The following is a 20,014-nucleotide window of genomic DNA, read 5'->3' as shown; positions in this document are numbered from 1 at the left end:
CCAGAGTTGTCCTCCAGATTAAATGAGACAATGTTTGTTCAGCACTTAGGGCCTGGCCCACAATGAGCTCTCAATAAATATTAGCAAATGAACAAACAAAACCTACGTGGCATTTCCCACGGAACTTATATGGCCTTTCCTAAGAGTCAGAGTCATAGGGAAGAATTAGAGATAAATAATAAACACTTGTGGTTTTAGAGCTTCTAGTTCTTAGCTGGTTCCAGAGAGAGAAAAAAAAGAAGCATCCCCTATCAAACAGAACCCCTCTCTCCCCTGACCAAATATTTCTCACCGAGAAGCCTAAGATGTTTAACAATCCTTTGTTGGCAAAAAACCCAAAGGAACTAACAACCCACCCATTTATCCCAAGGAAGAAACACAGCACACATTCTCACTTACACAGCATGAGGCTCTTTAAACCGGCCGACTTGCTGGATGTGGTACATGAGGTCACCTCCGTTCACATACTCCATCACGAAGTACAGGCGGTCCTGGAAAAGGAGAGCAGACAGCAAAATCAGCATCCTGTAACTTTTCAAGTTCTAAATGGAAAACAGAGAATAGGTGTTATGATGATCAAAGCCACCAAGATTCTCTGACAGATCCCTATTTGCTGGGCCCAATTCTTGCCAAGTGTAACATTTACGCCACCAGGAGTATGAGAATGGTCATAGATGGTACATGAAAAAAAATTTTTTCATTAACAATTACAGGTATAGAGGCATTTGGGCTGGAAAGTAGAATTAGCACACTTATCTCATGACTTAATTGATATCATTGTTTAGGATAAGGCTAATTTTAATAAAAAGTGAGAAATTTTAAGTAAACAATCCTGTGTGTAATATTAGGTAATGGTAGTAGCCAGCAGCCTCCATGGTGGACCCCTAATAATTTGTTTTATCTCTTGGTATTCGTGTTCTTAAGGAGTACCTTCCCACAATGAAAAGGACAAATTTATGTAGCAAATAGGATCGTGTGAAAATAACAATGCATGACTTCTGGGATGAAGCCATAAGTTTCCAGCCTATTCTCCCTTGGATTACTCAGTCTGGATGAAGCCAGCTGCCATGTCATGAGGATGCTCAAGCAGCACTGTGGCAAGTTATACTTGACAAAGAACTGAGGCCTCCTGCCAACGGCCAGCACCAACTCCAGTCAGGTGAGTGAACTACCTTGGAAACAGTTGCTTTTGCTCAAGACAAGACTTTAGATGACCACAATCCCACCTGGCAACATGACTCCAACTTCATTTGAGGCCTAAAGCCAGAATCACCTAGGTAAAGCACTCCCAAATTTCTGACCCACAGAAGCTGTGAAATAAGTGTTGATTATTGTTTTAAGCCACTGGGTTTTGAAGTACGCAGCCATAGATAACTAAACAGGGGCTACCAAAAACAAAACAAAACATGAATTCTCAAAGTTTAAAAACTAGTAGCTGAGGAGGGTATGTCCATAAGTAGAAGAATTGGGGCCAGAAAAAAAAATCCATGTCCCATTCAGGGAATTTTTTTTCAATATGTCTTTCAAGGGATATTGTGAACTCCTTCAAGCGGGGGGAGGGGGGACCTCTGTCGTCCTCAGCTGTGTAAGCTCTGTTCCTGGTACCAAAATTGGCAAAGAGTAAGTGCCCAGAGAGTGACAGCACTGGCACTGGTGCCAAAGAGAAGCCCAGCTCTGCCTCCAAATAGCTGGGCATATTAGGAGAAGATACTCAGCATCTGGGTTTCCTCATCTGTAGAAAGGAGACAATGATGGAACCACAGTGGTGGTATTAAGATTAAATGAGACAGATGTGTGCTACGGTCCTCGGGAAGCACCTACATATGATCTGTCTTCTCTGCCTCCATAAAGGGTGTTTATCAAAAGAATGAATGACTTCACTTCTCTTTAGAAACCTTCTGCTTGGGTTAAACCACTCCTTCATGCTACCTTCCTTTGGCTTGCAAGAGCAGAGTCTGCACTACCTAATTATTAAGTCCCTCTCATGTTCTCACCCTAAAGAAACCACATCCTCTAATCTACCCAATTTCATGAACCCCTGTGGGGTTTTGATTTTTCTTCTAATCACATTGTACATTATAACTATATATTTAACTGGATGATCATTCATTTCATCTATTTACTTATTAATTAAGCAAAGAAATATTTATCTAGCCCTCCTAGGTACCCTATTATATATAGGTTTTGGGAAGAGAACAGTGAACAAAATCCCCTGCCTTTGTCTTTCATCCTAGTAGGGGGACACAGATAAAGACAATACATGATCAACATAATAAATATATGCAAACCACATACAACATCGAAAGGTAAGAAGTGGAAAAAGCAGAGCTAAAGTAAGGGAGATTGGGACTGCAAGCTGGATGGGATGAGAGAAAGAGGTTCTAATTTCCATGAAGTGTTCAGGATAAATATTATTGAGAAGGAGATGTTTCAGCAAAGACTTGAAGGAGTCGATGGAACCAGGTATGCAGGTATCTAGAGCTGTAGCTCACCAGGTGGAAAAAAGTTCTGTGCAAAGGCCCTGAGGCTAGAGCACACCTGCTGTGCTTTAGGAACCTTGGGCAGCCAGCATGACTGGAGAAGGGAGAAGAAGGGAGACAGATGATAAGGCCAGAGAGGTGAGGAGGGCCTCAGATCATACAAGGCCTGGAAGGCTAATATGTAGGCTTTGATTTTCTCTCTGAAAGAAACTGTCAATGCCAGATAAGACTGAAATTTCCACAAAGTCATGTACCATGTCAAATTTATGTACTAAGAGCCTAGCACCTCATCTGGCCAAAGAGAGCCAACCATGCACATTAACGTAGTGAATGAATGAGTGATCTTAGTGGTAGCTGCAATTAGTGGGCCCTGACAGTACCATTTGTGTGGTCAGAAGGTTGAAACTGAAGCCATGGTTCCAAACTTGCTAGCTGGGTGGGCTTGGGAAGACCACTTTATATCTCTGATCCTTGACAATTTGAATTTATAAAATGAGAGTAACATAATCCACCATCCCTAACAGGGTGCCTGGGGGGTATGCACAGCGCTGCAAATCGCAAACATGATGAAAACGAGCCATGGAGCTGGCACTGCCCAGTCATTTCAGCCAGACCAGTGTTCTTCAAACTCAAGTTGTATCACACTTTAACTGATACCAAATCAATGGGGCAGGATAAACTTAAAAAAAAGAGAGAGAGAGAGAATTAACTAGAAACTATCAGAGTACCCTGCGTAGAGCACCAGTAAGTGTTATTTTGTGCAACACGTTTGCAGTTTATATATATGTTGGTATGGGTGAGTTGCAGTTTAAAAGGTAGTCTGCTAGAAAAAGTTGTAAAGCTCTTGTGAGAGGGTGTAAAATCAGGAGAATGGGTTGGGGGAAAGTGGTGTGTAGGATCAAGGTTCCACCTTTTAGGTCAGCACAGGATATGAAGTCCTGTTGCACCACTTACCTGCTATACAACAGTGAGCAGTCACCTAACCTCTCTGATATCCAGCTTACCTGTGAAGTGGACATTTTCCACAGCCCCAGAGAATATTAACCTAAAGGACCTATGTAAAGTGTCTAAGGTGACGTTGGTCATATCAATCTTCCATACAGTACTTGGAACTTCAGCTCATGTATAACAGTCATGGGGGCATTTGTCTAATATGTATAGAGTGCCTAATAAGTATAACAAAAATGAAATTAAGTTATCATCTTTGGGGTACTTACTATGTGCTGAGCTAAACATTTTATATGTTTTATCTCACTTACTGCCCTAAACACCCCAACGCATGACAAGTACTATCATTCTCCCCCCTGTGAGGGACATGAGAGTTGAAGCTCGGAAAGTCTAAGTAACTTGGCGGTGGTTACTCTGCTGGCAAACTGCAGGGCCAGGATTTGAACCCCAGCAGTTTGGACCTCCAGTAAGCACACCTTGCATGAAAGGTTCTGAGCTAGGCATGGGTGTGTGGATGCGTCCTTCCCACGTAGAGTTTCCAGCCCAAAAAGAAAGAGAAGGACTGCAGAGATGTAGCCACACGTCAAGACAGAAACTGGCAGGTTGGGGTGGGAAACCCGTGGCCCTCTAGTTCCTCAAGGGCAGCCTTTTGACTGAATCCAAATTTTACAGAACCGATCGTTTTATTACAAGGGGTGCAGTAGAGAAAGATGAAGCTTTTCTTCCCTCCTTTGGTGCTTAAAAATGAACGATCTTGAAATCAGAAGGCCACAGGTTTCCCACCCCATTTGGCCAATGTGCGTTTCTCAGACCAGTGCTACTCTCCACCCTAATGAGAGGCAGAGGGAGGTAGAACTATCACTTCTGTTCTCAGGGCCCAAGGCATATGAGATTTGCAAAAAGGTCACATACTAGTTGGTGGCAGAATGCAGACAGTAAGCCAGAACTGCCGACACCCAGCCCCTGGTTCTTTGGGGGATTTTTGATAGAAAACAAGCCTAAAATTAGCATCTGTCTTTGCTGCACGTTGAAGAGAACCAAAACACTTGCTTTTTAAAAATTATTTTTAAAACTAGCAGATGGCATCGGCCACAAAGAGAGAAGTAAGTGAAAGAGAGATTTCACTTGCTTGCTTTCTGCTTGGAAGAACTCAACTTGCCCCCCAAACTCATTAGTCGGAACCCCCACATGGGGGGATAGCTCCTCTGTGGGTAATGCGCTTTGTGGTGTGTTTCTGCCGCCAACCATATGTGGGGAAGCCCTGCAATCCATCATCTTTGAACTGTACGGAGTGTGGCTTTGACACACCAGCGCCTCAGCTATTAAATGTTACGGTTGGCATCTCACTGTCCTTTCATGTCTAAGCCAATGCTTAATGAATGCCCACTCTCTGCCACACACCATTCTATCACCAGAGATGGTGCTCTGAATACTCCACGGTGCCCTGTGTTAAGGATTCCCCAGACGAGTGGTGGAGACCAGATAAATTCCCAAATGGTGACGTTTCCCAAAATGAGGTAGGAGATAATTTTAGATAGTCCCCGGATGCATATGTTTTTACCTTTATAGTTTTGTGTTTGTTTTAATGTGTATGGTGGGAAAAAAAGCATAGCTAAGCACGTAAGCCCCTCTTTTCACAGCTATTATTGCTGAAGGAGAGTAAAATGCATGTCACATAACAGAAGTGGGCAAGGTAGAGTGGGGCCAAATCATCACACAACATGCTTCATACAGCCATCGATGATCTAATCTTCAGCTGTCTCCCAGTTGGCTTCAAGATCTTTACCAAATTTGCCTGCATCCCCTACTAAAATTTACTTATTTTAAAAATAATTTCACTAACTTGCTTTTTAAAAAACTTAATCGCAGTTATTTTAAAAAAAATTTAAACCTCATAGCGAAGTCATAAATGGAAATTCATTATCCCTGTAAAAAATAAATAGATATCTAGAGTCTATCATCTCTATGCTATATCTAGTCTGGCTTTGGTACATCAGTCTTTTAAATGACTTATTTTTAAAATAAATGCAATTCATCCATATACCACCAAGTCCATCTCCCACTCCACAGTAAGAAACATCAAAATCTGAAAAACGCTGTCAGAGGCAATCTAGAGCCAATCTTCAGGAGACAAGGGAGTTTTAGAACTTTCGCTGAGCACCTGTTTTTGCAAGTCATGGCGCTGGGCGTTAAAGAGGCAAAAAAAAAAAAAAAAAAAAAAGGCCTACCCTTGGAGAATTTATAATCTTGGATAAAACAAACATACAACTAATTCAAACCACAACCTGAAATAGAAGGTGATAAATGAAATTGTGTGGGAGTCACAAAAGAATGAACTACTGAGGCTTCAGTCACCAAATGGCCCTCACCCACTGCCCCCAATTTTTATAGAATTATTCTCCTCCAGAACTCCCTGAGATTTGGCTTTGTTCCCCACTCTTCCTGTACAATTATTGTAAGATCTTCCTTATCATCACACCCCGTGGTCCTCGATTAAGGCTTATGTGTTGGATTCGAATACAAGGAAATCAAAACCTTCAGTATGGACTCGAGGCCCAGGCTGGATCTCTCCTACTTGCCCAGTTTTCCACAGAGGACTTGTCGCAGCTCGGAGCTCCATCTCTCATCCTTTGGACTGATGGAATCTTGACTTACATTTCCATCCTCTCCTTCTCTCCTGAGCTCCAGTCAGCTCCAGCTGGCGACAGGACGTTTCTATGTGGGTGTTCCACTGTCAACTCCAATTAAAAAGCTCAGAAAGACAAACTCACTGGCTCTCTCTTCAAACTAGTCAGTCTGCTCAACTTGAAAGCTTTTCTTCAAAACTACCATTGTTGTGATTCTTCATTGCCCCGTCCACTAAGCTTCTAGTGCCTTTAGGTGACATTAAGTTCCCCCTTTTTCTTTATCTCCTGTATTTAACTGGTGAATAATTAAAATTAAATATCTGTCTGTTACCTCATTGTGTAAAATGGTTGGATAGAATCTCCCAAATTTGGAACACCTAACACTTTTAATAAGATACCAGGACCGAAAAAACCAACCATGTGGGCAGCTCTCCACGTCCCATGCTCTAAGGGGAGTTGCAGTAAGAATTTGTCTATTTAATGATCTTTAATGACCTTCCAAGCTGTCTGTGCATACATCCTGTCTGTAAGCTGTTCCCTTTATTGCTCAGGGCCATCTGTTTATCTCCAGAGAGGCTATGCATGCTGTGGCTAAGAGCCCTGGCTTTGGCACCAGCTACTCCTGGGTTCAAGTCCCATTATACTGAATACTTACTCTGAGACCTGGGGTCAGTCACTTAAACTCTCTCTGCCTTCTCAGAGGGGGTAATGACAGCTGCTTCTTCCTTGAGGTATTGCCAAGATGTATCAGATGATAGATGTATCAAACGATGCATGTCAATTCCATGCAAACTCACAGAGCCTCACTCAAGTAAGTGTGGGGTCAAGGGCATGTGTTCACACACAACTTTTCTTTCCTCCGTATTTTGTAGCTTTAGAATCACTGTTTGAATCAAGCAATTGATATTTCTCACACTTTTGTCTTTCAGCTTTTTAAGTCTTGCCCTTCCAAAGTTCTCAAGGGCTAGAACAACCTCTCCTCTTCCTTGGAATTCCACAGACCTTTGAATACTGAATGAATATGCAAAGTTCACCACCAAAAAAGCAGAGAGAACCAGGCTGGGTCCAGACCTACCTGCCCCAGCTCTAGCTGCCTGGGCTGCGCCCAAGATCCTTGGATGGCATTAGTTGACTAAAGCCCTGACACCCACCAAGCTCTTGCCAGCTTCCTCTCCTAGGAGGCTCCAAGTGTGTACCACCAGGCTACAACTATATCCTGCTTCAGCCCAATTAATCTCCTTGGATTCAAGATGAAGCCTTCCACCTGGCACGAGCACCAATTACTCCTTCCCTATAGATACAACATCTTTGTTTAAGGTTCCTACTGTGTTAGTAGTAGCCAATCATCAGCTGATTGGGCCAGAAAAAAACACTGAACACAAGATGAACCAATCAGATGCTCCTTCTGATTGGTTCATAGGAGGATGTATTGGGATTCAGGGAACTGGGTAAATAGGAAAAGTGTAAGGGGCTAGGGAAGCCATGTTTCTCACGAGCAGGGAGAAACAAAGAAAGCAAGGAGAAAAAACCAGAAAAATCTATTCTAGGCTAATTTAAGGTCATAGATTGTACTTCATGGGGCCCAGGTATGTCTTTGGCTTGGGTGGTTTCTTTCCAATTAAATCCTCGTTTCTCTCTCTCTCCCTCTGGATGAGCTAGTTTGGTGGTGGTGGGGGTGTTCTGTTTCTTACAACCCAATCATTGCTGGCTGAACAAGTGCCAGAGCCTTCTGCAGCAATGCCCCAAAGTTCAAGTTCACCCATATCCTTGGATACCGCTACCAACACAGAACTGATCCTGAGTTACCAGGACCCCTTGGACACTCTTGGGGCTCAATGGACATGACATCAGGGGTCACCTCTACAAATGGGACTCACCCTCATCCCCCTCCCTGTTCTCTCTTGCATTCTGTGTTCATGTTCCTCCCAGCATGCCTTGCAACTGAGTTATTGCTGGGCCATGGCAGCAAATTTGGGGAGGAAGTAACTTCTGTCCTTCAATGACTCATAAAATCTAATTCTATTTAAAAAAAAAAAAAAAAGAAGTGCATATGTTCAATTGAAAAGAAAACAGTTAAAATAGATGTTTTGCTAAAGAAACTTAACTGCCTGTGCCCACTGGCAGTTGGGAAATTGCATGAATGTGCCGGGCTGACAATTGTCCCTGAGAAAAACTGCAAAAGGTCTGGAGGAACATAATTCTTTTGTGGCTGTGCAGCCAGGTGCACCGCCAGCCCAGCTCTAATAATGCAGGCAACCTCCATTTAATGTTTATTACACTGCATTTGCCATCTCTTTTAATCCTTACTTATTATGCCCACTTTAAAGATGATGAAACCAATAGTCAGAGCTGTTAAGTGACTTGCTAGAGGTCGTCAGTAATCACAGATCCAGAGTAGCCTGACTAGTCCATGCTTACCCCTTTGTGCTTCCAGGAATATTTGCCCAAGACCAGTTCATCTACTGAGCAATTCTCTGAAAAAGCAACCCCCTTCCAAGAGCTTTTGCATCTATTTGGGTATTAACTTTGCCATCTTGTGGCACAGAAGAATTTTTTTTAACAACTTTATTAAAGGCATTTCTGAAATAATACAAATTTGAAAAGCAGACAATGACCCACAGATTCCCCCCCTACATCAAATCAATATTTTGACTGATCTGCGTCCCTTTCTGACTCTTTTCTGTGTGTGCACACAATTTTAACACCTTTAGAATACCATCTTAAATAGGACTCAGCATCCTACATTTTTCTGTTAACATTGTGCCATGCATATTTTGGAAAGATTTTTTTTTTACCCCAATATAAGGCTATTTCTGATGTAACTTTGCTTTTCTAAACAAGTTTTTAAAAATCAAGTTTGTGCCATTTTAAGAAAGACAAAAATGGTTTTGTACATCGCTGGGTGGCTCTTTCGCTTTCATCTAGTATTTCAACCACTTTAAGGATTTTTAAACATTCTATTACTGCTCTTTTATCTTCAGAATTCAAAGTCTCCAGCAAGAGAAATACGTCAAATCTGCAGTGTGTTATACTTGATTTGTCATCTTTTGTTTCAAAGGTAGCTGATTCACAAAGAATTCTGGGTCACAAAATACAAAATGACCATCCACTCGGGCCACACCGGCCTCCTGAGCTGTTCCCCAAACATGCTGAGCATGCTTGTGCCTCAGGCCCTCACACTCGCTCCTCTCACCGTCTGGGGCACTCTGCCACACTCCTTGCTCCCTCAATTGCTCTGGTCTCTGCTCAAGTGTCCTCCTTATCCGAGGAGCCTTCCTTGACAATCCTATCAAAAAATAGCATCTCTCTGGCCTGATCCATCCATGTCTATCCTTTTTACTTGGTGTCATTATTATACTGTGTTTATCCGTCTTCCCCATGAGAATGTAAATTCCAAGAGAACAGGGACTTATTTCTTTTTCACTGACGTACTCATGGTTATGCAGCTGCGGCCTGACGTTTATTTCAACAAATAAGTTCATGTTGCAATAATCAATAAGCATTAGTGCCCTCTGGGTACCAGCTGTAATGCTCTGACTTTCGGGATACTGCCTGTTCCAGCCCCATTGCCTTCTCAGAAGCACCACTCTGGGGACCAGGCTATGTGATGCTAGAAGATGATCGTGAGCCAGAGGACCCCCTCCCAGGCCTTCCTCGGTGTCACCTTCCTTAGCCATGCTAACAATGGTTCACGTGACATACATATAGTGCCCTGTAAATTTAAATACTCACTCCCATGGATAAGGTCTTAGTAATCACTGCATTATCCCCTCGGGAGTAAGTGAGGTGACTTTTCCATCGTAGGAAAATCACCCAAAGAGGCCTTTAGGTACCTGGACTCAGATCCTGGGGCTGCCACTTAGCAACTGTGTAACATGAGCCATTTAATCTTTCTGGGGGCTGCGTCCTTTGGGCAGAAATGTGAGCAGTAATCCTTATTTATAGTGTTCTTGTGAAGGTTAGATGTGATCATGAGAGTGAAAATATATTATACACTAAAAATAGGAACGTGAAGTTAAGGCCCAGGCTGGATAGCAACAGCTTCCAGGTTTGGTGTTCTAGAGTCTTGCAGAACAAATCTCAGCTCCACTACTTAGCAACTGTGTGACTTTGCGGGAGTTACTTAACTTCTCTGAAGGTCACCGCTCACATAGAGGTGTTGGGAAGATAAAATGAGATGTACAGCTGGGATGCTGGGTACAGCACCCAACACATACTCCAGCACTCATTTCTGTCAGCTGCTGCTTTGGGCGCTTGTTTGAGTTATTATCATTAAAGCCATTTTGGTGGCAACTCAACATGAAGTGCCAATGAGAGCTTGGGCGCTGAGTTCAATGGGCCAGTGACCATTACAATGCTGTGTCTAGAGAGAACTACTATGCAACCCTAATCCCTCAACCTTTCACTTGCAAAGTAAAACAACAGAGCATCCCTTACATTGCAAGAGTCTCATGAAGCTGGGATGAAACAGTATTTTTGAAGACCCTACGCCTAGTAGCTGCTCAGCTGGAAACTCAACTGTGTTATAGAGATGGGGAAGTTAAGGGACAGAGACACAATGTGGGTTCACTGAGCAGGTGAGAGATAAGAAAGACTAGGTTGGTTCAGCGCCTGTAGCTCAAGCGGCTAAGGTGCCAGCCACATACACCAGAGCTGGAGGGTTTGAATCCAGCCCAGGCCTGCTAAACAACAATGACAACTACAACCAAAAAATAGCCAGGCATTGGGTACTGTAATCCCAGCTACTTGGGAGGCTGAGGCAAGAGAATGGCTTAAGCCCAGGAGTTGGAGGTTGCTATGAGCTGTGATGCCACAGCATTCTACCCAGGGTGACAACTTGAGGTTCTGTCTCAAAAAAAAAAAAAAAGGCTAAGTTAAAAACTCACGTCCCTGGTGGAGCCTGGAGCCAGGCTGGTGTGTGTGTGTGTGTGTGGAGGTCTGTCTGTCCCAAGGGTGTCAGGTGCAGTGGCTGTGGGGTAATCCACACACAAAAGTCCTGACTATGTAGTGGCTAAGTGCAACCCCTCCTTCCAGCCAGACCCTTAGACTCAAATCCCGGCCCTGAAATGTACCAGCTTCCTGGGCTCAGTCCTCGCCTGTGAAGTCAGGACGAAGATAAGACCCTTCTAAGTTGTCAGGAGGCTTAAAATTATTAGTCCTGTGCCTCGCATAGAGGAGGCATTATTATAAGTCTTTAAAAATAAATTTAATTTATGCACAATTAAAATATACGTGCTCAGCCAAGAAAAAAGGTGAGAAGAAAATAATTTAAATTGGGGCTTTTCACTCAATGAGCATATGCCCAGGGTGCAGGTGAGGTGGAGGGGGTGTCTGCTCTCCCTCAGCCGGCCCCACTCAGCGTCCAAGGGTCTCTTGCTTGCAGTGAGTGCATCTTCCTAAGCCATACAGCCCCCAGAGACAGGATAACTCTTCATCTGATCCCCAACCAATGAGAAACAATCTGTTGCATCCCTGGCCCTGCTGGGTGGGAGATTCTGCATCAGTCTCCAGCGTGGGACCTTCACCCCCATGCAAGACACGAATCCAGTGAGCTCTTGAGTTCTAGACACTCACAGCTTTTAATCTGTCCTCCCTGGCATGTGACAGCAGAGGACCCGGAGCGCCACACAATTTCCATGTAAACCCCTCACCCCTACTTTCTGCATCCAGAAAGCATATTGAAAAGCAGGTCAGTGATGTGGCTCAAGAATAACCTCAAATCCACTCTATTTTATCATCCTTAAAACAGTACCCCACGAAGATACTATACTTCAATGAATATTAGCCACACACGATTAATTTCTCCCAATCCCAACATAACGAAACTGCTGCTTGCTCCAAGTTAGCTCAGCCTCTTCCCTGGGAACAAAGTCTTTCTTAGATTATTCACCAAAATGACACTATCTGTCGTCTGGTGGTGTCAACGAGTCCATCTGGGGACGACTAATGGAAGAGGGAGAAGATGAGAGAATGGAGGAGCCTAGAGGTTTGAATCCTAGCCCTATCTTTGCTACCCCTTAAATACCTTTAGACCTTAGCTCCCCAAGGGAAAACTAGAGAGTCGGACCAGCGAGCTGGCCCCCTTTCCTTGTCTTTGGCAAGTGCCGTCACAATGTGAATTTTTCTTTCCATTGATTTTCTTCCTCTATTCAACAATTCTATTTTAAAAGCAAACTTCAGGCACCCTTGGAGCATAACAATGAACCAATTCATTATCTGAAAAACTGTTAAGGGAAAGACCCAAGCATGTGTCCTGCCTTTCCTATATGAGCTACACCCTAGATGAGGGAAGGGCCCTCTTTATAAAAGCATTCCAACTAGCCTATGAAAAAGAAGTGATGGAATTAGGGTACCACCATCTTACCCTCTCTAATGAGCTAATGCATCTAGGCACGAATCATAAGTTGCTGCCAACATTACTGAGAGAGACAACTGGACATTATGTGCCTTCGGCGGAAAGAACACACCACCACCACCTATGGTCTTGCCAAAGGGATGGAAATGGAATGTTGCCAAAGGGGTGGAAGTGGAGTCTGACCAAGCCTCCAGATCCAGCTGCCAATTTGCAGGAAATAAGAGGAAAGAGGAACCAAGCTGACGTGCTCAAGATTACACAGCTGGCACAACTCAGACAATGAAAATGCTATGGGACAAACATCTCAGAGTCTCTCCAGCACATAAAAGAAAAGGATAAAAGTAAAAGATTAAAGATTTTAAAGACACATGACATTCGAGGCAAAGTACAACAGCGTCCCTTCTGACATATGGGCTCTAAAATCAGCATGTAGGCTGGATAGAGTAAAACTTGATCTTGAAAAATCTCTTAAAGCATCTTTAATTCACTAGGCTACTGGCCTGGAGAAGCCCTAAAGGCAAGAATTAGCTTTGTACCACTTTGCCTTTGGGCTCTGGCCTCTCCTGCCTTGGGTGTGGGGGCCTACGTCTAATTAGAACAGGGAAAAGGTAAAGCGATTACTTACAAGGGTGTCTCTTGCTCTTGAAGACAGAGTTGAAATCAGAGTCAGCAACAGACAGAGGACAAATGTTCCCTTCTCGTCTTGGCAGTCATGGCTCTGAGCTCACTAGCCTTTTTCTAGGACAAGTGCCCCTGCCCTGCAAATGCTCTGAGGGCTGTATTCTCAGGCAACCCACCCTCCAGGAGACCCATGTGAAGGCCTCAGGCAACCTGCAGAGATGTACTGAGCATTTATGCAAAGGGCCGAATAAAACCATCCAGAGGCACAATGTGTGGACCTTGCCACTGAGTTCCTGTCCCCATGTCACCCTTTGCTAACAGAGAAAGGCCTCGATCTGTTGGTTATAAAACCAATTGCCTGAGTTCCTTTATCTGGGTTGAGACAGCATCTGCCTTAGGGGAGAGCACTTCTCAGTGGCAACCTCAGAATTTTCAGCTGACCTCCCTGGGCCCCATATCTCTTTGTTTCTAGAATAGGAAGAGCCCAGAATGTCTTTGAGGTGATGGCTGCTGGAGTAGCTTTGGAGATGGAATACCCAGGGTCCCCAGACAAGTTACCATGGTCTGGAAGCAGGAGTGGAGCTGGGTGAGGAAGGGCGGCTTCCCAGGCAGGGCCAGCACCCGCTTCTCCACCATGGTGCACTCCACGTCGTCATCTTGGATCACGACGTCCTTCTTCAGGATCTTCACGGCGTAGAGTTCATCTGTGCCTTTCCGCTCCGAGAGCATGACCTAAGAAAGAGAGGGCAGCTGGTGTTCATTCAGATCCACTCCCAGCTTTGCACAGATGTCCTCCATGGACTCTGAAACAACAGGTGATGTTTCCACTGGCCTCACACTTTGGATGGTTGAACCCAATCAAGGAGGACAGTTTCAGGTGAGACAGCCAAGTATTGCTCCCTCTGGGATATGCATCAATGCCCAGCCAGTATGAATAGAAGGCAAGCCCCATGAGGGCAAAGTATCTTTGCCTGTTTTGTTCACTCACCTAATCTAAGAGCCTGCAATAGTGTCCGGCTCATAGTACATACTCAATAAATATTTGATGAATGAAGGAGTGAGTGAACTCTGGATAAAGCTGAATTTTGGAGCACTTCTTCCTTTATCCCTTTATCCATTCAATTATTTAATGTTCATGAAAAGGTTGCTGAACACTAGGGATATAGCGATAAACCAGCAGGCATGTTCTTTGACCTTCAACTCCAGAGAGGAACAAAAGGCTTGGGAAATTAATTTCAGGGATGATTAATGTAATATTTTAACAGCCTCCCCTGCTGTCTTGGGGCTTCCTTTTGTGAGTTGTGGCCACACTCAGGCCAGTTAACCAGTGTGGCTCATGGACACATCCCCCTTTTCACTGGTTATGACTATACTGGAGGGAACATTGACCAGCAGGCACTACTTTGTCAAGAAGCCTCTTAAGGAGCATAAGACAGAAGCACATTACAAAGAGACCCAACTGGTCTGGAGGCTTCTTAGAAGGCGTCACAGAGGAAGAAACAATCAGATTCAAGGATTTACTGCATGCCCTGTGCCAGATTTTTGCAGGCAATAATATTAATAATATCAATCTGGGCATTTATGAATGGACTAAATAATGATTGGTTTTCAGTTATTCACTTTTCATAATAGCACCTAGGAACTAAGTGCCATTGTAAATCCTATTTTACAGGACTCTAAGGCCCAGGAGGTAAGTAACCTGTCATGGTACAAATTCAGTAGGGCCTGGCTTAAGATTTGAACTCGGGTCTACCTGACTACAGTTCCTGCCTTTAAGTGTTCTTCTTCAGTTCCAGAAGCTGGAGGAGTTTAAGTGGTTGAGGAAAGTAAATGCTCATGCCTGACTCAGCTAGAGGACCAGAGGATGCAGCAGAGACTTGAGTCCACAGGGCAGGACACTCAGGACCAGCTCAGTGGCAGGAGGGCAGCTCAGCACACTCTGCTCAGCTCCCACCTAACAGTAAAAGGTCTGTCTGGACTCATGCATGGAAGCTTCCAGATCACATATCCACGTAATGAAGCTTCTAGGCTGAGCTCACTGACTCATAAAGTCCCCATCTCCAGTTCCTATCATCTTCTCTCTCGTTGCAGCCAGGGTGGCCGGAGGCAAAGCAGACCCAGGGATTTAGGACACCTTAGAGGGCCTCTGACATGCAGTTCCACAGCAAGAGGACTTTCCTTAACCTCCTCTTTCTGCAGCACGACAATAAAAAATTAGAGCTGCCAGTCTGAGTGGCTCCCATCTGCCAGGCATTTCCTCAATCCTTAAACCAGACCCACCAACTTACCTGGGAAGGCAGGGTTCAGAGTGTCAGGATGGGTGCCTACAGCTTATTTCCCATCCCCTCGTGCTCTCCCTGGCTGTATTTCCCTTTTCCCTTCTGTGGCCCGCACCAAGGCAGAAACAATGACTCAAGGAATTCACTGTCCTAAGATATAAACAGTCAGATGGAGACAGGAGTTTTCTGCTCTCAGATTCTAGAGAGGCTGGTGCAGCGAGTTTGCACAGAGGTAACTTGGCTGAGAGAGAATGAGTAGAAGGACAGAGGTGGGAGGAAGACACTTCAGCTAAGAGGATCCTAGAGTCCAGTAGGAGAGGTTCAGTGGTGAGCTGTCCTCGCGTGTGGACCCATCACTGCTGGTCAAGGCACCATCTAACAATCCCGAATGCCTGCAACTCCTCCCCTCCCCCACCAGGAGCAGCTGGAAGGAGCCCTGGATACCTGGAAAGCTGACGCCCTTACACAAGACATCTTAACCTTCTGCATGGAAGACAGATTGGGCAGAATGGCTGGAAATTTCCCCCTGGGCCAGGGACAAGGATGGATATCCTACATCTGTTCCATTTTACAGGTAAACAAACTGAGGCTCAGAAAGATTAACCTGCCCCAGCTACCCACTATTCTAAAAATGCAGATCTGATCACGTTACTCGAATGCTAAAATTCCTTCAGTGGCTCCTGAAAGCCAAACAATTCCATGACCATGCCCTGTTCTTTCTTTCCCTTTGAATATTCTAGACCTACTGCGTGCAACGTCCTTCCGCACTTACTCCATGCCTAGGAATTTTGAGATTTGGCTCAGATGTTACCTCCTACTCTAACCTCCATGAAACACTTAGACAGAATCAGCCACTCCCTCCTCCAGGCAGCAGGACGGCTCTGTATCTTTGTCAGTTATGTATGCAGGCTTTTCCAAACTTCAATCATTCATGTGCCTTTTTCACATTTTTTCCTGCCACCTAAACTGTTATTTGCTTAGCACTTTAAAAATGTAGTCATATTTTTTACTTAACTAAATTTGAAAAGGAAACTTTATATCACCACTATTAATGGCAAGCCAGTATCACCAGTCATAAATGGAAGATAAGCATAAAAATAAATAAAAGCAAAGCAGTGCTAGTAAATTCTAGCTAGATTCTGACGGCTGTGGAGGGTTCTGAGCCAGGCCTTGCATTTTCTCCTTGTTAAAGAAAAAAAATGATATTATGGCTGGCGCGCTGCCTCATGTCTATAATCCCAGCACTTTGGGAGGCTGAGGAGGGTGGATTGCTTGAGCTCAGGAGTTCAAGACCAGTTTAACCAAGAGTGAGACTCCATCTCTACTAAAAATAGGAAAACTATCTGGGCACTGTGGCTGGTGCCTGTATTCCCAGTGAGCTGGGAGGCTGAGGCAGGGAGATCACTTGAGCCTGGGAGTTGGAGGTTGCTGAGAGCTAGGCTGAGGCCATGGCACGCTAGCCTGAGGCAACAGAGTGAGACTCTGTCTCCAAAAAAAACAAGAAAAAGAAAAAGTGATGTTAGAAAACATTAGAGAGCATATTGCCATCAAATGAAATTTTCTTGTTCAAGTAATTAGAAAGACTGAAAGAAAACCTAAAGAGATAATAACCTTAGCATAGGATTTAATTTTATTTAATATCATGACTTTATACTAACTAAAAAAATCTCAAGTCCTAACTGAAGTCATCTCGGTAATCGTCAATGCTATGCACTTCGTGCCTTAGGAAATACTGTTGTATTCGTACAGTTTCTTAACTCAATCAACAGGGATGTGTGAAGATTCCTTTGCCCTGCCCTAAGCAATGTGCCCTATACTGGTTGGACAAAAATAGAAGTGGCATGCATGAAGCACTGCTGATAATTTAGAAGACACGGAACTGAACTGAATTCTAAAGCAGGAGTCAGCTAACTTTTTGGTAAAGGGCCAAACAGTAAATATTATAGGCTTTGCAGGATTATATCAACTATTAAACAAGTGCTTTTGTATTAAGAAAGCACACACAGGACAGGTGCCTATGGGACAAAAAGGAAAAAAAGAATTGGGCTGGGCTCCAGTAGTTTCCTGACCCCTGTTTGAGAAAATGTGTGTGTGTTAAAAAACAATCAGGAAAAATAAGAGTGACTACATGATCAAAAGTGACTGCAGTTTAATCTGGAAATGAATTCAAGTGTGCCTTTCACTTCTTCCAACTCTTTATTATTAGAAGAACCTTCTGTCTTGGTAACTGGTAGCTCAGCAGCTAGGGCATCAGCTACATGCACTAGGGCTGGCGTGTTCAAACCCAGTCCACGGCCTGCCGAACAACAATGACAACTACAATAACAAAAAAATAATCAGGTGCTGTGCTGGGTGCCTGTGGTCCCAGTTACTTGGAAGGCTGAGGCAAGAGAATCACTTAAGGCCAAGAGTTTCAGGTTGCTGTGAGCTGTGATGCCACCATGCCCAAGAGTTTCAGGTTGCTGTGAGCTGTGATGCCAAAGCACTCAATCGAGGGTAACATAGTGAGACTCTGTCTCAAAAACAAAAACAAAAACAAAAAAACTTTCTAACTGGGCAGTGGACACACTTGGACAGAGCTGATTGGATCAGAGGTAGATGCCTAACCTAAGCTGAGCCAATCAGAGTCTCCTAAGAATTTTGGGAATTAGGATCCTCCAAGGAGTCAGGCCTGGGTCCCTGAATAGACAACACCCACAGATCTTCCTAGAGTGGTTCTTTTTTACTATGTGCAGGGAAAAAAGAATGAAATAGATGCGTGGGGGGAAAAGAAGGTCAGAGAAGGAGCAGGGGCCCTGCTTTCTAGTTCCTGCTTCCAATCTCTCATGAGCATTGGCCGTTTCCTGTTAGAAAATGCCATATCTTTCCAATAAGGTTATGTTTATTTTTATTAGTTTTCATGGATTTAAGTGTCTCAGAGATCTTGTGAGACAAATCTATTGCTTGGGTAGCTCAAATTCTTAATAAAAATGACAATTTCAGGAAGGCAAATACTATCAGGTCAGTATGTGACCTAGAACAAGGCAAATCCTGCTTTATATATATATATAGAGAGAGAGAGAGAGGACAGTGCCTCTTGCCTATATCAGAATCATGGTGGGGGGGGCTTGTTTATAATATAGCTTCTATAGTATATGTCACTTCCAGAGCTCTGGGATATAGCCCAGGACTCTGCATTTTAATAAACACATTCCTCCCACCTTGATTCTAATCAACAGGTATTATGAAAATTAATTCATTTAATAAGGTGGTTAGACAATGTCCATAGGCAAAACAGAGATAATCTGTTTTTTTGTTTTTTTCTGGCCAGGCCTGGTTTGAACCTGCCACCTCTGGTATATGGGGCCAGGGCCCTTACTCCTTGAACCAAAGGTGCCACCCTAGAATCTGTTTTTAATTCTGATCTTCCTAACCTTCCAGTACTCATCAACAGGGTGAAATGGAACTTTCCTCTTCTCCTTAATATTCTAATCAAGCTGTTCTTTTCTATTGGAATCTCTCCACCCTCCCTTGGAGTTACATTTTGAGAGCTTTCTCCGTAACACAAAAGGACTGATACTCTGTGGTGGTTTCAAAACATGTCTACAAATATCTGACACTCCTCCAACCAGGAGTCAGGGTCTATGCCCTGTCCTGTGAACCTGGGAAGCCCTTTGTGTTTGCCTTAACGAACAGAATGTGGTTGAAGAGACCCTGAGTGACTTCTGAGGCTGCAACTTCTGTCGATTTTCCATGGACCTTTGTATCTCTGAGGCCACGGTGTTAGCCCACAGAATGAGACTACATAGCAAGGCCCTAGAACCACATGAAGAGTGTGGCATCCAGCCAAAGCAGGAGAAACCCCAAGCCACCATCAATCAGCTACCGTGTTTCCCCCAAAATAAGGCCTACCCAAAAAATAAGCCCTAGCAGGACTTCTATGCATTGTTAAATATAAGCCCTACCCCAATAATAAGAGCTAGTGCATTTTGGCGTGGAGCAGTAAGGAAGACTGGAATACCCCCTGAAAGTAAGCCCTAGTGTGTCTTCTTGAGAAAAAATAAATATGAGACAAAGTCTTATTTTTTGGGAAATACGGTAGCATTCTCATGATTATATTGTTGGGTTTTTTTCTTTTTTTTTTTTTTTTGAGACAGAGTCTCACTTTGTCACCCTTGGTAGAGTGCCCTGGTGTCCAGCTCACAGCAACTTCTAGCTCTTGGGTGTAGGTGATTCTCTTGCCTCAGCTTCCCGAGTAGCTGGGACTACAGGTGCCCACCACAACACCTGGCTATTTTTTGATGCAGTTTGGCCAGGGCCACGTTTGAACCCACCACCCTCGGTATATAGGGGTGGTGCCCTACTCACTGAGCCATAGGCACCACCCATGATTATGTTGTTTTAAGCCTCCAAGTTTAGGGATATGTTATACAGCAATAGAGAACTAAACCAGATTTACCTAAGTTCCTATGCATACCAATCCAACCCAGCTTTGTCAGGAGTGGCCCCTGTGACCTTGAGTTATGCACATTTTTTTCAATCAGTATTAAAAAAAAAAAAAAGAGGCTTCAGTTGAGAAGGGCAACAGAGGTGCAATTCATTGTGCCTTTCAAATGTATCGATTTTTATAGTCTTATTCAGAACCTGGAAGGCTTGACACTTCACTTATTCATTCATTCAGTAAATATCAATTAAGTGCCAAGCACTAAGATGGGCACTGGGGTT

General features: G+C 43.9%; 1 protein-coding gene across 3 annotated transcripts in view; it reads right to left on the bottom strand.

Annotated features, from left to right (window-relative positions):
* The window catches only part of PRKCB (protein kinase C beta), a 328,830-nt gene that overhangs the window by 43,725 nt on the left and 265,091 nt on the right, over nucleotides 1-20,014 (bottom strand). For all 3 annotated transcript variants that reach the window (XM_003795734.2, XM_003795735.3, XM_023516740.1), the window contains exons 10-11: nucleotides 13,590-13,763; nucleotides 400-491 (exon numbers count right to left, since the gene is read on the bottom strand). In XM_003795734.2, coding sequence (XP_003795782.1) covers nucleotides 400-491; nucleotides 13,590-13,763 — 266 coding nt within the window. The remainder of the gene's footprint in view (nucleotides 1-399; nucleotides 492-13,589; nucleotides 13,764-20,014) is intronic.

The sequence above is a fragment of the Otolemur garnettii genome, unplaced genomic scaffold (genome assembly GCF_000181295.1).
Source record: "Otolemur garnettii isolate 467f Iridium unplaced genomic scaffold, OtoGar3 scaffold00096, whole genome shotgun sequence".
In the NCBI taxonomy this organism is placed as follows: Eukaryota; Metazoa; Chordata; class Mammalia; order Primates; family Galagidae; genus Otolemur; species Otolemur garnettii.
Note: the sequence above shows the minus strand (reverse complement) of the source record. Positions and strands in the feature narration are given on the sequence as shown.